General features: G+C 45.7%; 1 protein-coding gene across 5 annotated transcripts in view; it reads left to right on the top strand.

The window, feature by feature from the left end:
- Positions 1–22,192, top strand: part of LOC129819054 (ras-specific guanine nucleotide-releasing factor RalGPS1-like) — a 273,360-nt gene that overhangs the window by 92,277 nt on the left and 158,891 nt on the right. For all 5 annotated transcript variants that reach the window (XM_055875573.1, XM_055875575.1, XM_055875572.1 and 2 more), the window contains one exon: positions 9,678–9,770. In XM_055875573.1, coding sequence (XP_055731548.1) covers positions 9,678–9,770 — 93 coding nt within the window. The remainder of the gene's footprint in view (positions 1–9,677; positions 9,771–22,192) is intronic.

Here is a 22,192-nt window from a genome sequence, read left to right on the forward strand (position 1 = left end):
CTTTGTCAACAGTTTACAGCGTATTGAGGGTAGTTAGCTAAAGTACTTTGTCAACAGTTTACAGCGTATTGAGGGTAGTTAGCTGAAGTACTTTGTCAACAGTTTACAGCGTATTGAGGGTAGTTAGCTAAAGTACTTTGTCAACAGTTTACAGCGTATTGAGGGTAGTTAGCTAAAGTACTTTGTCAACAGTTTACAGCGTATTGAGGGTAGTTAGCTAAAGTACTTTGTCAACAGTTTACAGCGTATTGAGGGTAGTTAGTACTTTAGCTATGTCAACAGTTTACAGCGTATTGAGGGTAGTTAGCTAAAGGACTATGTCAACAGTTTACAGCGTATTGAGGGTAGTTAGCTAAAGTACTATGTCAACAGTTTACAGCGTATTGAGGGTAGTTAGTACTTTAGCTATGTCAACAGTTTACAGCGTATTGAGGGTAGTTAGTACTTTAGCTATGTCAAGTTTACAGCGTATTGAGTCAACAGTTTGCAGTTGCCACCAAACAAAGTGTTAGTTTGACCATCCTAAAGATCGTCTAGGGAGTCATTGACATCACATGGGACTATAACCTGTTGTACAGGGTGTCTTCCGTCTCTGCTGAGGTCCTATTTATACCACCAGACCATCCTGGTGTGTTACCCGTATGGTTGGCCCAAGCGCTCTGCTAAAGCCCAAGCAACACACGGGACTTAAATGACACGTAGCAGTGTCCTTTCCAAGGATCAGGTTGAGAAGTGTAGGTATGAAAATAAGCGATATTGCAGATGTTTAAAAAAAAAAAAAAAAAAACGTTAAAAAAATATTCAAACAGACTTCTAGAATCTATGGTGCAAAATGTTAAGTATGATGTTTTATGTTTTATTTTTCCCAGCTGTATGATTTTATGAATGAATAAGCTCAAGTAATCATTGTGTGTAGTCATCAACACTAAAGCAACGTGGCAGAGCTTTGGTGTGTCGACCTGGCAAAAGAAATATGTGTTATTATGCTCCAGTAGAATAGAAAAGTACCTGCATCAGTTGCTGCTTTGAAACGAGGTACTGTTCATCTTGCTCAGCACATCGATCAACATTTTATCACAGCGCCATAATCATAGGCCTTTCAAAAACATCTGTCTCAGCTCATTAATGGGTGTCATACATGTCATTCCCTTCATCTCTTTCGTGTTATCCCCCCCACACACTTGGTCACAGCGTTTTGTTATTTCACTTGCAAACCCATGAAGGTTATCAAATAAAACCCCATTTTAGTGAGGGGGGGTAAAAAATATGCAGTGGGAAAAATGCTGGTGGCATATGACATGAACATGGACTAGCATTTCAGATTGTTTAGAGCTTTTGAACGGTGAAACAGAACTTTTGTCTTAAGTGTTTTCCAGAACTCATAATTCACAAAATACAAAATAAAGGTTTTATTTATCTGAATAATGGTTCACGGTGGAATAATTGAAACCAACATGTTTCTCTTGTTATTTTCTGTGACCACGTCTGTAAATCAACTGGAATGCTATTCTCTGATTTCTAACCAGACCGCTTGAATGAATCTATAAATATTATCCCCCCCCCCCCTCCCCCCCGTACAAGATTTTCACATTAGGGTTGAATCCAGTACACTTATATCCATGTCATGAATTCGATTGGCAATTGTATTTTCTGAATTCGTTGTTATAGCTTAACCCCAATGAAGGCAACTCTCCAGTAAAGTCTTTGGTGTTCTAGTTCTGACGGACCACTGTCAAAGCCAAACAATCCCTCAGCAAACGCATTAAAGGGATACTTCAGGATTTTATCTACTTCCCCAGAGTTAGATGAATTCGTGGATACGGTTGTTATGCCTCTGTGCCCAGTATGAAGGAAGTTTATAGGTAGTTTTGCGAGCCAACGCTTACTAGCATTAGCGCAAAAACTGGAAGTCTATGGATATCTGCTAGTATGCAGTCATGATCTAAATGAACTCGCCTTTTGATAGACTGTTTGTCCACATGAAAATGATTCTCTCACCTTTAAAAAAAAAAAAAGTGAATTTCAAATGAATCATCACTGTATTGGTTTCCCAGAAACAATTAAACATGACTTACAATGGCCTCTAACAGTGCCCTGCTGGAGTGAGATCCAGCTTACTTAGTGGGTCTCTAGGACCAGAGGTTTTTGAGAGAAACACTCTACACAGGGTTTATTAAACTGGGTCAGGACCCAAAGTGGGCCCTGGACATGTGAGAGGTGGGTCATGAGTTATGAGAACACATCTATAATCACACACTATTTCTTGTTTAATTTGGGTCGTTGGAGGACCAATTGGGTCACAGGAGGACGGTCAATTTCTCATTTGGTTTCTGGAGCTGAAAGGGTTTAAGAACCCCTGGTCACGTTCTAACGCCAGCGTATTAGAAGTAATGAAGAAAGCAGACACACCAATGACAAAAACACAATAGGTTCTCTCTCTATCCGGCCACAGTCCAATCAGGGAGCTGCAGCAGTGAGAGTACCTCCCAGAGGTCATGGCGTGGGGGTGGAAAGAGCTTAGTGGAACCATGACATCATCATGGACCAGGAAAACAGCAGCAGGGATATTGGGAAATGGGGAGGATTTTAGAACGACCAAAACTGTCAATCAATTCAGTTGGAAATAGAAGAGAGAAATTAATATTTATCTTCTCATTCAGCCAATGGTAGAAAAACGGACAAATTTAAAACTCATGAGGACAGAAGTATTAGGTACATTGATTTAGATGTGGTTGTCGTGGTTGTTGTTGTCGTAAGTTATACATTTACATTTAAGTCATTTAGCAGACGCTCTTATCCAGAGCGACTTACAAATTGGTGCATTCACCTTATGACATCCAGTGGAACAGCCACTTTACAATAGTGCATCTAAATCTTTTAAGGGGGGGGGGGGCAGAAGGATTGCTTTATCCTATCCTAGGTATTCCTTGAAGAGGTGGGGTTTCAGGTGTCTCCGGAAGGTGGTGATTGACTCCGCTGTCCTGGCGTCGTGAGGGAGTTTGTTCCACCATTGGGGTGCCAGAGCAGCGAACAGTTTTGACTGGGCTGAGCGGGAACTGTACTTCCTCAGTGGTAGGGAGGCGAGCCGGCCAGAGGTGGATGAACGCAGTGCCCTTGTTTGGGTGTAGGGCCTGATCAGAGCCTGAAGGTACTGAGGTGCCGTTCCCCTCACAGCTCCGTAGGCAAGCACCATGGTCTTGTAGCGGATGCGAGCTTCAACTGGAAGCCAGTGGAGAGAGCGGAGGAGCGGGGTGACGTGAGAGAACTTGGGAAGGTTGAACACCAGACGGGCTGCGGCGTTCTGGATGAGTTGTAGGGGTTTAATGGCACAGGCAGGGAGCCCAGCCAACAGCGAGTTGCAGTAATCCAGACGGGAGATGACAAGTGCCTGGATTAGGACCTGCGCCGCTTCCTGTGTGAGGCAGGGTCGTACTCTGCGGATGTTGTAGAGCATGAACCTACAGGAACGGGCCACCGCCTTGATGTTAGTTGAGAACGACAGGGTGTTGTCCAGGATCACGCCAAGGTTCTTAGCGCTCTGGGAGGAGGACACAATGGAGTTGTCAACCGTGATGGCGAGATCATGGAACGGGCAGTCCTTCCCCGGGAGGAAGAGCAGCTCCGTCTTGCCGAGGTTCAGCTTGAGGTGGTGATCCGTCATCCACACTGATATGTCTGCCAGGCATGCAGAGATGCGATTCGCCACCTGGTCATCAGAAGGGGGAAAGGAGAAGATTAATTGTGTGTCGTCTGCATAGCAATGATAGGAGAGACCATGTGAGGTTATGACAGAGCCAAGTGACTTGGTGTATAGCGAGAATAGGAGAGGGCCTAGAACAGAGCCCTGGGGGACACCAGTGGTGAGAGCGCGTGGTGAGGAGACAGATTCTCGCCACGCCACCTGGTAGGAGCGACCTGTCAGGTAGGACGCAATCCAAGCGTGGGCCGCGCCGGAGATGCCCAACTCGGAGAGGGTGGAGAGGAGGATCTGATGGTTCACAGTATCGAAGGCAGCCGATAGGTCTAGAAGGATGAGAGCAGAGGAGAGAGAGTTAGCTTTAGCAGTGCGGAGTGCCTCCGTGATACAGAGAAGAGCAGTCTCAGTTGAATGACTAGTCTTGAAACCTGACTGATTTGGATCAAGAAGGTCATTCTGAGAGAGATAGCAGGAGAGCTGGCCAAGGACGGCACGTTCAAGAGTTTTGGAGAGAAAAGAAAGAAGGGATACTGGTCTGTAGTTGTTGACATCGGAGGGATCGAGTGTAGGTTTTTTCAGAAGGGGTGCAACTCTCGCTCTCTTGAAGACGGAAGGGACGTAGCCAGCGGTCAAGGATGAGTTGATGAGCGAGGTGAGGTAAGGGAGAAGGTCTCCGGAAATGGTCTGGAGAAGAGAGGAGGGGATAGGGTCAAGCGGGCAGGTTGTTGGGCGGCCGGCCGTCACAAGACGCGAGATTTCATCTGGAGAGAGAGGGGAGAAAGAGGTCAAAGCACAGGGTAGGGCAGTGTGAGCAGAACCAGCGGTGTCGTTTGACTTAGCAAACGAGGATCGGATGTCGTCGACCTTCTTTTCAAAATGGTTGACGAAGTCGTCTGCAGAGAGGGAGGAGGAGGGGGGAGGGGGAGGAGGATTCAGGAGGGAGGAGAAGGTGGCAAAGAGCTTCCTAGGGTTAGAGGCAGATGCTTGGAATTTAGAGTGGTAGAAAGTGGCTTTAGCAGCAGAGACAGAAGAGGAAAATGTAGAGAGGAGGGAGTGAAAGGATGCCAGGTCCGCAGGGAGGCGAGTTTTCCTCCATTTCCGCTCGGCTGCCCGGAGCCCTGTTCTGTGAGCTCGCAATGAGTCGTCGAGCCACGGAGCGGGAGGGGAGGACCGAGCCGGCCTGGAGGATAGGGGACATAGAGAGTCAAAGGATGCAGAAAGGGAGGAGAGGAGGGTTGAGGAGGCAGAATCAGGAGATAGGTTGGAGAAGGTTTGGGCAGAGGGAAGAGATGATAGGATGGAAGAGGAGAGAGTAGCGGGGGAGAGAGAACGAAGGTTGGGACGGCGCGATACCATCCGAGTAGGGGCAGTGTGGGAAGTGTTGGATGAGAGCGAGAGGGAAAAGGATACAAGGTAGTGGTCGGAGACTTGGAGGGGAGTTGCAATGAGGTTAGTGGAAGAACAGCATCTAGTAAAGATGAGGTCAAGCGTATTGCCTGCCTTGTGAGTAGGGGGGATTGGTGAGAGGGTGAGGTCAAAAGAGGAGAGGAGTGGGAAGAAGGAGGCAGAGAGGAATGAGTCAAAGGTAGACATGGGGAGGTTAAAGTCACCCAGAACTGTGAGAGGTGAGCCGTCCTCAGGAAAGGAGCTTATCAAGGCATCAAGCTCATTGATGAACTCTCCAAGGGAACCTGGAGGGCGATAAATGATAAGGATGTTAAGCTTGAAAGGGCTGGTAACTGTGACAGCATGGAATTCAAAGGAGGCGATAGACAGATGGGTAAGGGGAGAAAGAGAGAATGACCACTTGGGAGAGATGAGGATCCCGGTGCCACCACCCCGCTGACCAGAAGCTCTCGGGGTGTGCGAGAACACGTGGGCAGACGAAGAGAGAGCAGTAGGAGTAGCAGTGTTATCTGTGGTGAGCCATGTTTCCGTCAGTGCCAAGAAGTCGAGGGACTGGAGGGACGCATAGGCTGAGATGAGCTCTGCCTTGTTGGCCGTGGATCGGCAGTTCCAGAGGCTACCGGAGACCTGGAACTCCACGTGGGTCGTGCGGGCTGGGACCACCAGGTTAGGGTGGGCGCGGCCACGCGGTGTGAAGCGTTTGTATGGTCTGTGTAGAGAGGAGAGAACAGGGATAGACAGACACATAGTTGACAGGCTACAGAAGAGGCTACGCTAAAGCAAAGGAGATTAGAATGACAAGTGGGCTACACGTCTCGAATGTTCAGAAAGTTAAGCTTACGTTGCAAAAAAATCTGATCTGATTGACTAAAATGATATAGTACTGCTGGCTGGTGAAGTAGCCTGGCTAGCAGTGGCTGCGTTGTTGAAAGTGAAGCTGGCTAGGTGACCTCGACAATTTCTCTAAATTTCTCTAAACTACACAATTATCATGGATACAAGGACAGCAAAGACAACTAGCTAACACTACGCTAATCAAGTCGTTCCGTTGTAATGTAAGTTTCTACAGTGCTGCTATTCGGTAGAAGTTGGCTAGCTAGCAGTGTTAGCTAGCAGTGTTGGCTAGGTAGGAGGACGGCAGCGCGGCAGGCGAAAATAGCTGGCTAGCTAACCGATAATTACTCAAAGCTACACAATTATCTTAGATACAAAGATAGCAAAGAAAACTATGTAGCTAGCTAACACTACACAAATCAAGTCGTTCCGTTGTAATGTAATCGTTTCTACAGTGCTGCTAATCGGTGGCTAGCTGGCTAGCTAGCAGGGTTGACTACGTTACGTTACGTTACGTTAGGACGAGAATACCTGGCTAGCGAACCTCAGTGAACCTCGATAACTACACAATTATCTTTGATACAAAGACGGCTATGTAGCCAGCTAAGTAGCTAGCTAAGATCAAACAAATCAAAGATAGCAAAGACAACTGTGTAGCCAGCTAACACTACACTGATCAAGTCGTTCCGTTGTAATGCACTCATTTCTACAATGCTGCTATTCGGTGGCAAGCTGGCTAGCTAGCAGTGTTGGCTACGTTGCGTTACGTTAGGACGAAAATAGCTGGCTAGCGAACCTCAATAACTACACAATTATGTTTGATACAAAGACGGCTATGTAGCTAGCTAAGATCAAACAAATCAAACCGTTGTACTGTAATGAAAATGAAAATCAGACCGTTGTACTATAATGAAATGTAATGAAAAGTTATACTACTATTCGGTAGACGGTGGACGTTTGCTAGCTGGCTAGCTGCTGGGCAGATAGCAGTGTGGACTACGATAGACGACGAAATACGATAATTACGCAATTATCTTTGATACACAGACGGTTATGTAGCTAGCTAAGAAGAAATTGCTAAGGTTGGACAAATTAAACCGTTGTACTATAATGAAATGTAATGAAAAGTTATATTACCTGCAGAGCGAATGCAAATGCGACCGCTCGCTCCAAACCGGATGTTTCAGCAGTTAATGGGTCAATTTCATGTTACCTTCAGGAGTCTGATTCCAATTTGTTTATTTTTTTTTCAACTTTAACTAGGCAAGTCAGTTGAGAACAAATTCTTATTTACAATGACGGCCTACCAAAAGGAAAAAGGCCTCCTGCAGGGACGGGTGCCTGGGATTAAAAATATAGGACAAAACACACAACAGTACAAGAGAGACGTGACATAAAGAGACATAAAGAGAGACCTAAGACAACAACATAGCATGGTAGCAACACAACATGGTAGCAGCACAAAACATTATTGGGCACAGACGACAGCACAAGAAGGTAGAATTAAAAACACAACGTGAAGCAGCCACAACTGTCAGTAAGTACGTCCATGATTGAGTCTTTGAATGAAGAGATGGAGATAAAACTGTTCAGTTTAAGTGTTTTTTTTTTTTTTTTGCAGCTCGTTCAAGTTGCTAACTGCAGCGAACTGAAAAGAGGAGCGACCCAGGGATGTACTATTTATGGATGTATGATTCACTAGACTTTTCAACGAGGACTGGTTTCAATTCATATGTTGCATTTCAGTGAATTTCAATAGATTTTTTTTTTTTAGAATGAATTCACCCTAATACTGATATCCGATGATGGCTGTCTATATTAGACTAAGGGCATGTATATGGTGGCCTGTAGGATTTTTAGTCACAAAGCCAAGTAATCATTCCTCTGTTTAGGCCATTAGTTCTCTCTTGTTTTCTCTTTTAGATTGAACTTTTCATCAGCACAGTTTTTAAATCTCTTGGATTATTTTTCCCAGATGTACCATATACTGAGGCATTTTTTTTCTTATGTTGACTGTATTCTTCCAACAGTTTTGGATTTGAAATCAAGCAGTGACCTATGAGGCTAAAGGGCAGACTGTCAGCTTTTAATTTGAGGGTATTTTTCATCTATACTGAACCAAAACATATAAACAACATGCAACAATTTCACAGATTTTACTGAGTTACAGTTCATATCAGGAAATCAGTCACTTTAAATAAATAAATTAGGCCCTAATCTTTGGATTTCACATGACTGGGCAAGTACACAGCCAGAACCACTCACTGGGGGGCCAGGACCACTCACTGGGGGGCCAGAACCACCCACTGGGGAGCCAGAACCACCCACTGGGGTGCCAGAACCACCCACTGGGGAGCCAGGTCCACCCACTGGGGGGCCAGGTCCACCCACTGGGGGGCCAGGTCCACCCACTGGGGGGCCAGGTCCACCCACTGGGGGGCCAGGTCCACCCACTGGGGGGCCAGGTCCACCCACTGGGGGGCCAGGTCCACCCACTGGGGGGCCAGGTCCACCCACTGGGGAGCCAGGTTCACCCACTGGGGGGCCAGAACCACCCACTCACTGCAGTGCTAGGCTCAGCAATTCAGAATGAGAATTTCCCCACAAAATGGCTTCATTACAGACAGAAATACTCCTCAGCACCACCTCCGATGATCCCGCAGGTGCTGAAGCTGGATGTGGAGGTCCTGGGCTGGAGTGGTTACGCGTTGTCTCCGGTTGTGAGCCCGGTTGGACATACTGCCAAATTCTCTAAAATGACTTGAGGCAATTTATGGTAGAGAAAAGAACACTGAATTCTCTGGCAACAGCTCTGGTGGACATTCCTGCTGTCAGCATGCCAATTCCACGCTCTCTCAAAACTTGAGACATCTGTGGCATTGTGTTGTGTGACAAAACTGCACATTTAGTGACCTTTTATTGTCCCCAGCATAAGTTGCACCTGTGTAATGATCATGTTGTTTAATTACATTTACATTTAAGTCATTTAGCAGACGCTCTTATCCAGAGCGACTTACAAATTGGTGCATTCACCTTATGACATCCAGTGGAACAGCCACTTATATAATTAGCTTCTTGATATGCCACACCTATCAGGTGGATGGATTTTCTTGGCAAAGGATAAATGCTCACAAACAGGGGGATGTTAACTAATTTGTGCACAACATTTGAGAGAAATAATCTTTTTGTGGAACATTTCTGGGACCTTTTATTTCAGCTAATGAAACATGGCACCAACACTTTACATGTTGCGTTTAGATTTTTATTCAGTATTTTGGGTGAACCGTTTTGAAATTACAGCACTTTTTGTACTATTTTAAGGGAGCAAAAGTATTGGGAAAAATTCACTGTGTATTAATTAAAGTAGTACAAAGTTAAGTATTTGGTCCCATATTCATAGAACACAATGATTACATCGAGCTTGTGACTCTACACATTTGTTGGATGCATTTGCTGTTTGTTTTGGTTGTGTTTCAGATAAGTTTGTGTATATAATATGCATTGTCCTAACCTGAGTGCCAGATCTGTTTTTTTCTCTTTTGCAAACCCCTTAAGGAATTGTCATGCCAAACGTATATTTGACGTGGTAATGAATGGCAAGGAGATGGCAATATGGCAGAAACAGATCTGGAACCAGGATAGCGTTATATATATTTACTATCCATTGTTTTGTTACTTATTGTATAGGGATTTGCTAGTTCTATTGAGGGTATTAAATGCACTGTGCTTTTCCTTTCAGAAACTGTTGGAGTTGAATAACCTCCACTCTATGGTGTCTGTGGTGTCAGCCCTGCAGAGTGCTCCTATCTTCAGGCTGAGCAAGACCTGGGCGGTAAGAGACTCTATGACCCTATGATCCAGAACATTCTTTGTATCTTATCTTGTACTAGAACTGAATGGGAATGTAGTAGAGCAGTAGTTCTCAACTGGTGTGCCACAAAACTTTCACTCATCTTGGTCATTTTCTGGAACATTCACTCATAAACGTGACCTGTGGAATGCAACGGGAATCTGATTTGGGAGCCTAGTGGCGGTCAGATAATAAAACATTAAATGGGTACATCTGTGTGGTTGTTTTAAAGTCCAGTGTGCTCAGGCTGCTGTTATATTTGTATCATTTAAAGGGGTGTGCATCACGAGCAAAGTAATTTGTATCATTTTACTTTGCCTGAGTCATTTATTTCTTTAATATACCGTGTATTGGAAAGTATTCTGACCCCTTCACCTTTTCCACATTTGTTACGTTATGGCCTTCTTCTAAAATTGATTTAAATAGTTAATTTTCCCTCATCAATCTAAACACAATACCCCATAATGACAAAGCAAAAACTGTTTTTTAGACATTTTTGCAACTATTAAAAATAAAAAACTATAACATTTACAAAAGTATTCAGACCCTTTACTTTGTTGAAGCACCTTTGGCAGCGATTACAGCCTCGAGTCTTCTTGGTTAAGATGCTACACGCTTGGCACACCTGTATTTGCAGAGTTGATCCCATTCTTCTCTGTAGATCCTCTCAAGCTCTGTCAGGTTGGATGGGGAGTGCCGCTGCACAGCTATTTCCAGGTCTCTCCAGATATGTTTGATCGAGTTCAAGTCCGGCCTCTGGCTGGGCCACTCAAGGACATTCAGAGACTTGTCCCTAAGCCACTCCTGCGTTGTCTTGGCTGTGTGCTTAGGGTCATTGTCCTGTTGTAAGGTGAACCTTTGACCCAGTCTGAGGTCCTGAGTGCTCTGGAGCAGGTTTTCATCTGGGATCTCTCTGTACTTTGCTTCGTTCATCTTTCCCTCAATCGTGACTAGTCGCCCAGTCCCTGCCCATACTTGGTGGTGGCGCTTGGCATTCAAGCCAAAGAGTTCAGTCTTGGTTTCATCAGACCAGAGAATCTTGTTTCTCATGGTCTGAGAGTTTAGGTGTCTTTTGGTAAACTCCAAGTGGGCTGTCATGTGCCTTTTACTGAGGACTGGCTTCCGTCTGACCACTCTACCATAAAGGCCTGATTGGTGGAGTGCTGCAGAGATGGTTGTCCGTCTGGAAGGTTCTCCCATCTCCACAGAGGAACTCTGGAGATCTGTCAGAGTGACCATCGGGTTCTTGGTCACCTCCCTAACCAAGGCCCTTCTCCCTCGATTGCTCAGTTTGGCCAGGTGGCCAGCACTAGGAGGAGTCTTAGTGGTTCCAAACTTCTTCCATTTAAGAATGATGGAGGCCACTGTGTTCTTGGGGGCCTTCAATGCTGCATACATTTTTTGATTCCCTTCCCCAGATCTGTGCCTCAACACAATCCTGTCTCAGCACTCTACGGACAATTCCTTCGACCTCGTGGTTTGGTTTTTGCTCTGACATGCACTGTCAACTGTGGGACCTTATATAGACAGGTGTGTGTGCCTTTCCAAATAATGTCCAATCAATAGAATTTACCACAGGTGGACTCCAATCAAGTTGTAGAAACATCTCAAGAACGATCAATGGAAACAGGATGCACCTGAGCTCAATTTAGTCTCATAGCAAAGGGTCTGAATACTTATGTAAATAAGGCATTTCTGTTTTTTATCTGTAATACATTTGCAAATATTATAAACCTATTTTCGCTTTGTCACTATGGGGTATTGTGATGTCACTATGGGGTATTGTGATGTCACTATGGGGTATTGTGATGTCACTATGGGGTATTGTGTGTAGATTGCTGAGGATTTATTTTTATTTACTACATTTTAGAACAAGGCTGTAACGTAACAAAATGTGGAAAAAGTCAAGGGGTCTGAATACTTTCCAAAGGCACTGTACATCTAAAAACACTAACATGTAGTGTGTGTGTGATGATAAAGTGCTTGTGTACACAGTTTCTAAAGTTTTCCGTTTGGATTGTTAGGTCCTCAGTTCTCACTAAATGCTCTTAGTCACAACCTCAACACGTATTGAAGTCCCAGAGCTCATTTAGTTAACTACACTGGTTGACTGAGGTGGTTATAAACCCTGGTTATTAGATCACATTATTGACATGGCAGCCCATTCCCTCTACTCCGTCTCTCATATCCTGTCCTCAATAAAGCTCCCCAGCCGTGGGGAGCCGCGCTGATCACACTACCTCACACCTGATAACCCCTGGCTTGGATTTGATTCTAATCAACACTATCACCCAAATGATGTCAGTTTTGCAGCAATCTTTAAACATGCAGTCTAATGTCGTCTCAAGCAGTCTCAACGATGCAGTATTCAATATCAAAGGTGAAGGAATAGAAAATCCAGAATAGAAACAAAAAATGAGCACCGAATCAATATTAGGTCAAATATGGACTCAAAACACCTGGATGCCTCTTAGCACTTAAGTGGGAAGCTGAAGACTTCACCGTGCATATTTATGATAGTGGGAAGCTGAAGTCTTCACCGTGCATATTTATGATAGTGGGAAGCTGAAGTCTTCACCGTGCATATTTATGATAGTGGGAAGCTGAAGACTTCACCGTGCATATTTATGATAGTGGGAAGCTGAAGTCTTCACCGTGCATATTTATGATAGTGGGAAGCTGAAGTCTTCACCGTGCATATTTATGATAGTGGGAAGCTGAAGTCGTCACCATGCATATTTATGATAGTGGGAAGCTGAAGTCTTCACCGTGCATATTTATGATAGTGGGAAGCTGAAGACTTCACCGTGCATATTTATGATAGTGGGAAGCTGAAGTCTTCATCGTGCATATTTATGATAGTGTTACTGTACGTTTCAGAGAAACGCCTGCTTCCCTCCATTGCTTTGTGGTGGTTGCATGCGTTCATCTCCAACCCTGTCTCAAGCTCTTTTTAAAGAGAGGAAAATTGGAAGTTCAGGAATGTACTGACTACCATATAAAAAAAATAAAAAAAAGTTTTATTATTTATCTGGGCAAGTCAGTTAAGAAAAAATTCTTATTTACATTGACAGCCTACCCCGTCCAAACCCGGTTGACACTGGGCCAATTGTGCTCCGCCCTACGGGACTCCCAATCAGGTGATACAGCCTGGATTCAAACCAGGGACTGTAGTGACGCCTCTTGCACTGAGATGCAGTGCCTTAGACCGCTGCGCCACTCGGGAGCCAAAGTCTTTTACAATCTCTGCTGCTGTTTTTGGTGGAATTGGGTCCTCACGATATATTTTGCAACCTAAAATATCATAGGCGGATCAAGAGAAAGCTCTGTAAAAGTCGGTTTTAAACGCTTAAGAAAATATTGCTTCTGAACAGTGGATAATGCTGATCGTTCACGTGTTTAACATTTACTTAAATGTTTTGCTTCATATATATATGTAATAATCATTTAATCTCCCATATAGATATTTGATAAACATTGAAACAAATCCAGTCATTGGTGATTGTTTTGCCGTTTTTAGTCTCCTCTTCTGTTGGTGATGAGGCAGTGCTCTCAGCCCAACAGTAGTAGACCCACTCACTGAAGAGCTTTTCATGTGTTCTCCCAAGGGGCTCTTAACACACACACTCGCGCACAGAGTCACGCTGCCCCCGTTATTGCCGATGGATTCTGAAGTGGAATTTCAAAGTACTAGCCTAACCCCCAGGAGAAACACTGGTAGCACCTTCCAGCAGTTTTATTCTGTCTGGCAGAACATTGTACATTCAAATGCTCACTACGTGGAGGATTGTGTCACTGGAAGGCCTGGAAGCACTGGTCACCACTAGGCTTCTACCATGCAAATTACCTGAAGCACTGGTCACCACTAGGCTTCTACCATGCATATTACCTGAAGCACTGGTCACCACTAGGCTTCTACCATGCATATTACCTGAAGCACTGGTCAGCACTAGGCTTCTACCATGCATATTATCTATAGACTAATAGAAGGAACAAAGCATATTTTTGAGTGTTGAGCCCTTTTGCCATGCGCAGTGCCAAGCGTCGGTGTAAAGCTCTCCGTCATTGGACTCTGGAGCAGTGGAAACACGTTCTCTGGAGAGATGAATGACGCTTCACCATCTGGCAGCCTGATGGACGAATCAGGGGTTGGCGGATGCCAGGAAAACACTACCTGCCCCAATGCATAATGCCAACTGTAAAGTTTGGTGGATGAGGAATAAAGGTCTGGGGCTGTTTTTCATGCTTAAGGCTAGGCTCCTTAGTTCCAGTGAAGGGAAGCAGTTTGGGGAAGGCCCTTTCCTGTTTCACCATGACAATGCCCCAGTGCACAAAGCGAGGTCCGTACAGAAATCCCAGCAGCATTGCTGTTCTTGACTCAAAACGGTACGCCTGGCACCTGCTATCATAACCCGTTCAAAGGCACTTCAATCTTTTGACTTGCCCATGCACCCTCTGAATAGCACTGAATACTATCCATGTCTCAAGACAACAAAAAAATACAATTTTCATTATTTAATTTCACTTGTCCTGCATGTTGGAGCTCAAAGCCTGTTTTCACTGTACCCTGCAATCACACTTGCAACCCTGTACATGTGACTATTAAACAATCTGAATATCTTTCTTTTAACCTGTCTCCTCCCCTTCATCTACACTGATTGAAGTGGATTTCACAAGTGACATCATTAAGGGATCATTAAGTGAATAGTTGGCTTGTAGAACCCCCAAAAAGTTAGTTACAGTTGCTTTGGGAAAAAAAACATTGTCCTCAAGCTGATTGCTTTTTGTAATTATCGTCTATTGGGATAACTGGGGTCAGAGCGTTCAGGTCTATTGTTTTCTCTCTCCGTTTCCATCTAGAAGACCAGATGACAGATTTCAAGCCATTCTCTTTCCTCTCATGGCTTTAAAACTGTATTGACTGTATGAACCCGGTACTGTCACTGGCACTCAGCACAGAGAGGTCTGTTCACTTGGAAAGGATATGCCTGGAAAACCTGTGGCGCTTTCGATAATGACATCCAGAGAGAAATGTAAAGTACACACACTCCCTGAATATCAAAACTAGAAGAGTTGGCAGATTCCTGAAACAAAATGTCTGTTGAATTGTAGAAATAAATGTAATGGTAAGATGCCATTGATGATGATGATTATGATGGTAATAGCACAGTATTCCATCAGGCGAATTTAAAACGAGTACAAGCATATTTACCAGGTGTGCTTTCCAGAAAGTTGGCTGGACTCTCTGGCGGGCCTTTCCGTCCTTAGAGCCAGTTGGGAAAGCGCTTACATCCTCGCCTGTGATGTGGCCCCGACAACAATAATGAGAAATTAGTTTATAGGAGTCTATATTTTATCTCCTGTCGCTACCCCTCCTGCCACGTTATCAAGGAATTGATCACTTGCTCTGCCAAAATCCTGGAAAGAAAATTACACCTCACCACAATGCCAGACGGCAGCTCCCACCCCGTAATGGACAGGGGAGTACAGAAAATGCAGAGTTTCACTGCGGCTTAGTGGATATGCTGTTGGCTGATGGCGAAACAGGTCTTTCAATAAAGATTGATGTATGGGGGCTGTATGCAGTACAGCCCCCGACGCCATGCTTTTGGGTCAAGTACTGCAACTGAAACCAGTAGTGCACTAGGCAGCATGCAACTCTGCCATCTAGAAGCCGCAAATGGTGACACTTTCTCTCTGAGTCTTTTAAAACGTGCACTAGGGTCACACCATATGAGGGCTTTAAAAGGTGCACTAGGGTCACACCATATCAGTGCTTTAAAAAGGTACACTAGGGTCACACCATATCAGTGCTTTTAAAACGTGCACTAGGGTCACACCATATCAGTGCTTTAAAAATGTACACTAGGGTCACACCATATTAGTGCTTTAAAAAGATGCACTAGGGTCACACCATATCAGTGCTTTTTAAAGGTACACTAGGGTCACACCATATCAGTGCTTTTAAAAGTGCACTAGGGTCACACCATATCAGTGCTTTTTAAAGGTACACTAGGGTCACACCATATCAGTGCTTTTTAAAGGTACACTAGGGTCACACCATATCAGTGCTTTAAAAAGTGCACTAGGGTCACACCATATCAGTGCTTTAAAAAGGTACACTAGGGTCACACCATATCAGTGCTTTAAAAGGTGCACTAGGGTCACACCATATGAGGGCTTTAAAAGTGCACTAGGGTCACACCATATCAGTGCTTTTAAAAGTGCACTAAGGTCACACCATATCAGTGCTTTTAAAAGTGCACTAGGGTCACACCATATCAGTGCTTTAAAAGGTGCACTAGGGTCACACCATATCAGTGCTTTAAAAGGTGCACTAGGGTCACACCATATCAGTGCTTTAAAAAGGTACACTAGGGTCACACCATATGAGGGCTTTTAAATGTGCACTAGGGTCACACCATATCAGTGCTTTAAAAGGTACACTAGGGTCACACCATATCAGTGCTTTTAAAAAGGTACACTAGGGTCACACCATATCAGTGCTTTAAAAGGTATACTAGGGTCACACCATATCAGTGCTTTTAAAAAGGTACACTAGGGTCACACCATATGAGGGCCCACAGTATGTGAAGCAAACATCAGACTGCTGATTTGAACAGAGATTTTTTTTCATTGTGAACCCACTTCTAAGAGATCTGAGTTTACTGTGTAAGTCAGTTGAATAGCGTTTGACTGTTTTTTTTGGGTCAGTCTGCAATAGTTTCCATAACTGTGTGTGTGTGTGTGCGCACATGTTCGTGTTTACTGGTAATGATGTATGAGGTATAACGACCCCAGCCCATCCAGCTCCAGGTTATTTTATATAATGGTGAAAATGACTCGCTCCGTGCCGGGAATGACTGTTTGTGAGCCGTGAAATTGGGTCGTTTTGTTCCAGGCCATTATAAAGTACGGTGTAACATTTTTTTTATTTTTTTTAATGTTTTAAACATGAAATTGGATTTCATGACGTTACAAGAGCACGGAAACAACAGCATAGTTCGGGTCACCGTGGCCTGTGTCATTGATTCAAAGGACTGTGTTCTGACCACCTTGTGCTGGAAGGGGTTTGTCCTTTGTCAATGCTATTGGGATACAATGAGTGGACAAAACATTATGAACACCTGCTCTTTCCATGACATGGACTGACTTGGTGAAAGCTACAATCCCTTAGTGATGTTCATTGTTACACCCACTTCAATCAGTATAGATGAGTGGTGTCAAACTGTGTCAAGAACTGCAACGCTGCTGGGTATTTCACGCTCAATAGTTTCCCGTGCGTATCAACAATGGTCCACCACCCAAAGCACATCCAGTCAACTTGACACAACGGTGGGAAGCATTGGAGTCAACATGGGCCAGCATCCCTGTGGAACGCTTTCGACACCTTGTAGAGTCCATGTCCCCGATGAATTGAGGCTATTCTGAGGGCAAAATGAGGTGTGCAACTCAATATTTGGAAGGTGGTCCTAATGTGTTGTACACTCTGGAGACAGAGGTACAGTAGGTAACCGAAGTGTTCTCTGAAAAGCATGATATGTTTGAGCACAGAAAGGTCAAGGAAATGTTCCCTCTTTTTCCCATTATGGCCTCTTTGTGGTTGGAAACAAAAAGCGTTGGTTTGAATCTCGGTCGGGTCCATTCGGGCTTTCCCCTCTTGCTAATTGGTTGCGAAGACGAGTGGGACAGCTCTGACCCCTTCGAGTCTGAACGTGTGTTTCCTGTGCTTCCTTGCTCCCACCATCTCTCCTTCCCTCCTTCAACGTGAGCTGCTTCCTAGTCCTTGACAAGCAAATAATCGACCGTCGCTCCACCGCACATGTTCATATTCAAAAAGAACCTCAACTCAACCACAGTTTCCATCTGACAGTAAACTATACCTCCCAGAGTAAGTTTCTGTCTGTATTGTAATGCCAGGAATAACATTAAGATGCTGACCACTTCAGTTTTTACATTTTATTCCATTATATAAAATCGTTTTTAGTTTATTCTGTGACAGTTAGTAGAAAATGGAGCTCGTACAGGTAGTTGTACAGTTAGTTTTGGCTCGAATTTCTGCCATTTCTCGCTTCATTTGAAGACTTCATTATATTTTTCATGAGTCTGTTGAGGGAGGAGGGGGGGGGGGTGGGAAAGCCTTGTTCCATGCTTGGAAATACTTTTGTTGGCGTTGAAGGAGGTAAAGTGATAGTCTGTCATTATCTCTATTTTATATATCACATGGAGGAAATTCCCACCTCATGTCAGACTCTCCCCTCAACTCTTGGCACATCAGAGCAACATGATCTCATAGCCTTCATGATACTGTACCGTGATACCGTACCGTGATACAGTACCGTGATACCGTACTATGACACTATGATACCGTACCCTGATACTGTACTATGATACCGTACCCTGATACTGTACTATGACACCGTGGTACTGTACTATGATACCGTACCGTGATACCGTACCGTGATACCGTACCGTGATACCGTACTATGACTCCGTGATACCGTACCGTGATACCGTACTATGACTCCGTGATACCGTACTATGATAGCGTACCGTGATACCGTACCATGATAGCGTACCGTGATACCATACCGTGATACCGTACTATGATAGCGTACCGTGATACCGTACTATGATAGCGTACCGTGATACCGTACTATGATAGCGTACCGTGATACCGTACCGTGATACCGTACTATGATAGCGTACCGTGATACCGTACCATGATAGCGTACCGTGATACCATACCGTACCGTGATACCGTACTATGACACCGTGATACTGTACTATGACACCGTGATACTGTACTATGACACCGTGATACCGTACTATGACACCGTGATACTGTACTATGACACCGTGATACCGTACCATGATAGCGTACCGTGATACCATACCGTACCGTGATAATGTACTATGACACCGTGATACCATACCGTACCGTGATACCGTACTATGACTCCGTGATACCGTACCGTGATACCGTACTATGACACCGTGATACCGTACTATGACACCGTGATACCGTACTATGACTCCGTGATACCGTACTATGACTCCGTGATACCGTACCGTGATACCGTACTATGACTCCGTGATACCGTACCGTGATACCGTACTATGACTCCGTGATACCGTACTATGACTCCGTGATACCGTACTATGACACCGTGATACCGTACCGTGATACCGTACCATGATAGCGTACCGTGATACTTAACCAACATGGTGACAGTGTTCCCTGTTGTCTGTTTACCTGTACAATACACTCCAGGATTTACATCCTGTGTCAATGTGTCATGTTCTGTGCTAAGGACAAGAATCTCATCTCTCGCCTTGACACGGTCTCCGTAGCGTCATCTCATCTCTCGCCTTGACAGGTCCCCGTAGCTTCCTCTCATCTCTCGCCTTGACACGGTCTCCGTAGCGTCATCTCATCTCTCGCCTTGACACGGTCTCCGTAGCGTCCTCTCATCTCTCGCCTTGACACCGTTCTCCGTAGCTTCCTCTCATCTTGCGCCTTGACACGGTCTCCGTAGCTTCCTCTCATCTTGCGCCTTGACACGGTCTCCGTAGCTTCCAGTGGGAAATCGACAAGATAGTCGGTCCAGTCCTATATATTATCAGGTTATGATCTGTGGAGGTAAAACACATTCAGGCAAGCAGAAACGGATAGACCAGAAGTCTTCTATAATGTATGACTTATTGTGACGCGAGACTTGGAACACTGTACTAGCACCCTGACACTATGGTCTATGGGGCCGTTTGAGGTGTACTACCATGAAACAGGAGGATGAGTGAGGCTGGGGTGTACTAGCGGGGAGGAGTGAGGCTGAGACCTAAGGAGGTGAGTTAGGCTGAGGACTGCGGGGCAGGGGGTTGGCTAATGACAGAAAAAATATATAGATAGAAAATGCTATTGTGCTGAAGCACATGAGCATACAGTACTTTTCAGGGTTGGGTGTTCCATGCGAGGGGCAGACAGACGGATGCCAGGGTTGGGTGTTCCATGCGAGGGGCAGACAGACGGATGCCAGGGTTGGGTGTTCCATGCGAGGGGCAGACAGACGGATGCCAGGGTTGGGTGTTCCATGCGAGGGGCAGACAGACGGATTCCAGGGTTGGGTGTTCCATGCGAGGGGCAGACAGACGGATGCCAGGGTTGGGTGTTCCATGCGAGGGGCAGACAGACGGATGCCAGGGTTGGGTGTTCCATGCGAGGGGCAGACAGACGGATGCCAGGGTTGGGTGTTCCATGCGAGGGGCAGACAGACGGATGCCAGGGTTGGGTGTTCCATGCGAGGGGCAGACAGACGGATGCCAGGGTTGGGTGTTCCATGCGAGGGGCAGACAGACGGATTCCAGGATTGGGTGTGGTCTGTTTTACCAGATGGATAGCCACCTGAGCCAGGGTTGGGTGTGTTGAGTGTTTTTGGCAATACACACGGAAATAGTCTACTTGGGCATGATGCAAGGCACACCTTTCCTCATGATGAGACAGACACACAGAGTCCAAGTCCAGGATAGTGTGCTGTCACAATGGTTCCATCCTAATCCGCCGCAGCTGGTGCTCACCCTTTATTTGTTGAAAACACTATATATAGACGTGTTTCCCCTGCCGTTTGGAGCCCCAGCATAAATTACACTTGTTTTTATCCCTTCATGATGTTTTGATGAATATTTCCCCCTGGCATGCCATTTCTCAACTGCCCTTACCTTCCCTCAAAGGCCCCCTACCTTTCCTCAAAGGCCCCTTACCTTTCCTCAAAGGCCCCTTACCTTTCCTCAAAGGCCCCTTACCTTTCCTCAAAGGCCCCTTACCTTTCCTCAAAGGCCCCTTACCTTTCCTCAAAGGCCCCTTACCTTTCCTCAAAGGCCCCTTACCTTTCCTCAAAGGCCCCTTACCTTTCCTCAAAGGCCCCTTACCTTTCCTCAAAGGCCCCTTACCTTTCCTCAAAGGCCCCTTACCTTTCCTCAAAGGCCCCTTACCTTTCCTCAAAGGCCCCTTACCTTTCCTCAAAGGCCCCCTACCTTTCCTCAAAGGCCCCCTACCTTTCCTCAAAGGCCCCCTACCTTTCCTCAAAGGCCCCCTACCTTTCCTCAAAGGCCCCCTACCTTTCCTCAAAGGCCCCCTACCTTTCCTCAAAGGCCCCCTACCTTTCCTCAAAGGCCCCCTACCTTTCCTCAAAGGCCCCTTACCTTTCCTCAAAGGCCCCTTACCTTTCCTCAAAGGCCCCCTACCTTTCCTCAAAGGCCCCCTACCTTTCCTCAAAGGCCCCTTACCTTTCCTCAAAGGCCCCTTACCTTTCCTCAAAGGCCCCTTACCTTTCCTCAAAGGCCCCTTACCAGGACTACCCTATAGCTGAGGAGAAGTGGAAACAGGACTTCCCTCAAAAGCCCCTTACCTTCCCTCAAAGGTCCCTCACCTTCCCTCAAAGGAAAACGTGTTTTACATCTGTTATGGTAACCGGTGTAAATCCACACTACTGCATTCACTTATTAACATTGTGTCCATGGCATCTGTTTGGGCAGAGGAGTAAGAGACATCGGGCTACTCTCTTCAGGACCCCACTCTCCAGTGGCTAGGATTAGCTATTGATGCTCTTACCAACCCAAAGCAGGGAACGAACTGTCCTTACTAGGGGGAGAGTATACAACCCCCAAAGAGGGGAGACGATGGCTCAGGTGATTGCCTGCACAGGCAAGCACTCCTCCCCAGCTATAGGATAGTCCTGTTTCCACTCCTCCCCAGCTATAGGATAGTCCTGTTTCCACTCCTCCCCAGCTATAGGATAGTCCTGTTTCCACTCCTCCCCAGCTATAGGATAGTCCTGTTTCCACTCCTCCCCAGCTATAGGATAGTCCTGTTTCCACTCCTCCCCAGCTATAGGATAGTCCTGTTTCCACTCCTCCCCAGCTATAGGATAGTCCTGTTTCCACTCCTCCCCAGCTATAGGATAGTCCTGTTTCCACTCCTCCCCAGCTATAGGATAGTCCTGTTTCCACTCCTCCCCAGCTATAGGATAGTCCTGTTTCCACTCCTCCCCAGCTATAGGATAGTCCTGTTTCCACTCCTCCCCAGCTATAGGATAGTCCTGTTTCCACTCCTCCCCAGCTATAGGATAGTCCTGTTTCCACTCCTCCCCAGCTATAGGGTAGTCCTGTTTCCCCTCCTCCCCAGCTATAGGATAGTCCTGTTTCCCTTCCTCCCCAGCTATAGGATAGTCCTGTTTCCACTCCTCCCCAGCTATAGGGTAGTCCTGTTTCCCCTCCTCCCCAGCTATAGGATAGTCCTGTTTCCCTTCCTCCCCAGCTATAGGATAGTCCTGTTTCCACTCCTCCCCAGCTATAGGATAGTCCTGTTTTCCCTCCTCCCCAGCTATAGGATAGTCCTGTTTCCACTC

This window comes from Salvelinus fontinalis, chromosome 21 (assembly GCF_029448725.1).
Source record: "Salvelinus fontinalis isolate EN_2023a chromosome 21, ASM2944872v1, whole genome shotgun sequence".
Lineage (NCBI taxonomy): Eukaryota > Metazoa > Chordata > Actinopteri > Salmoniformes > Salmonidae > Salvelinus > Salvelinus fontinalis.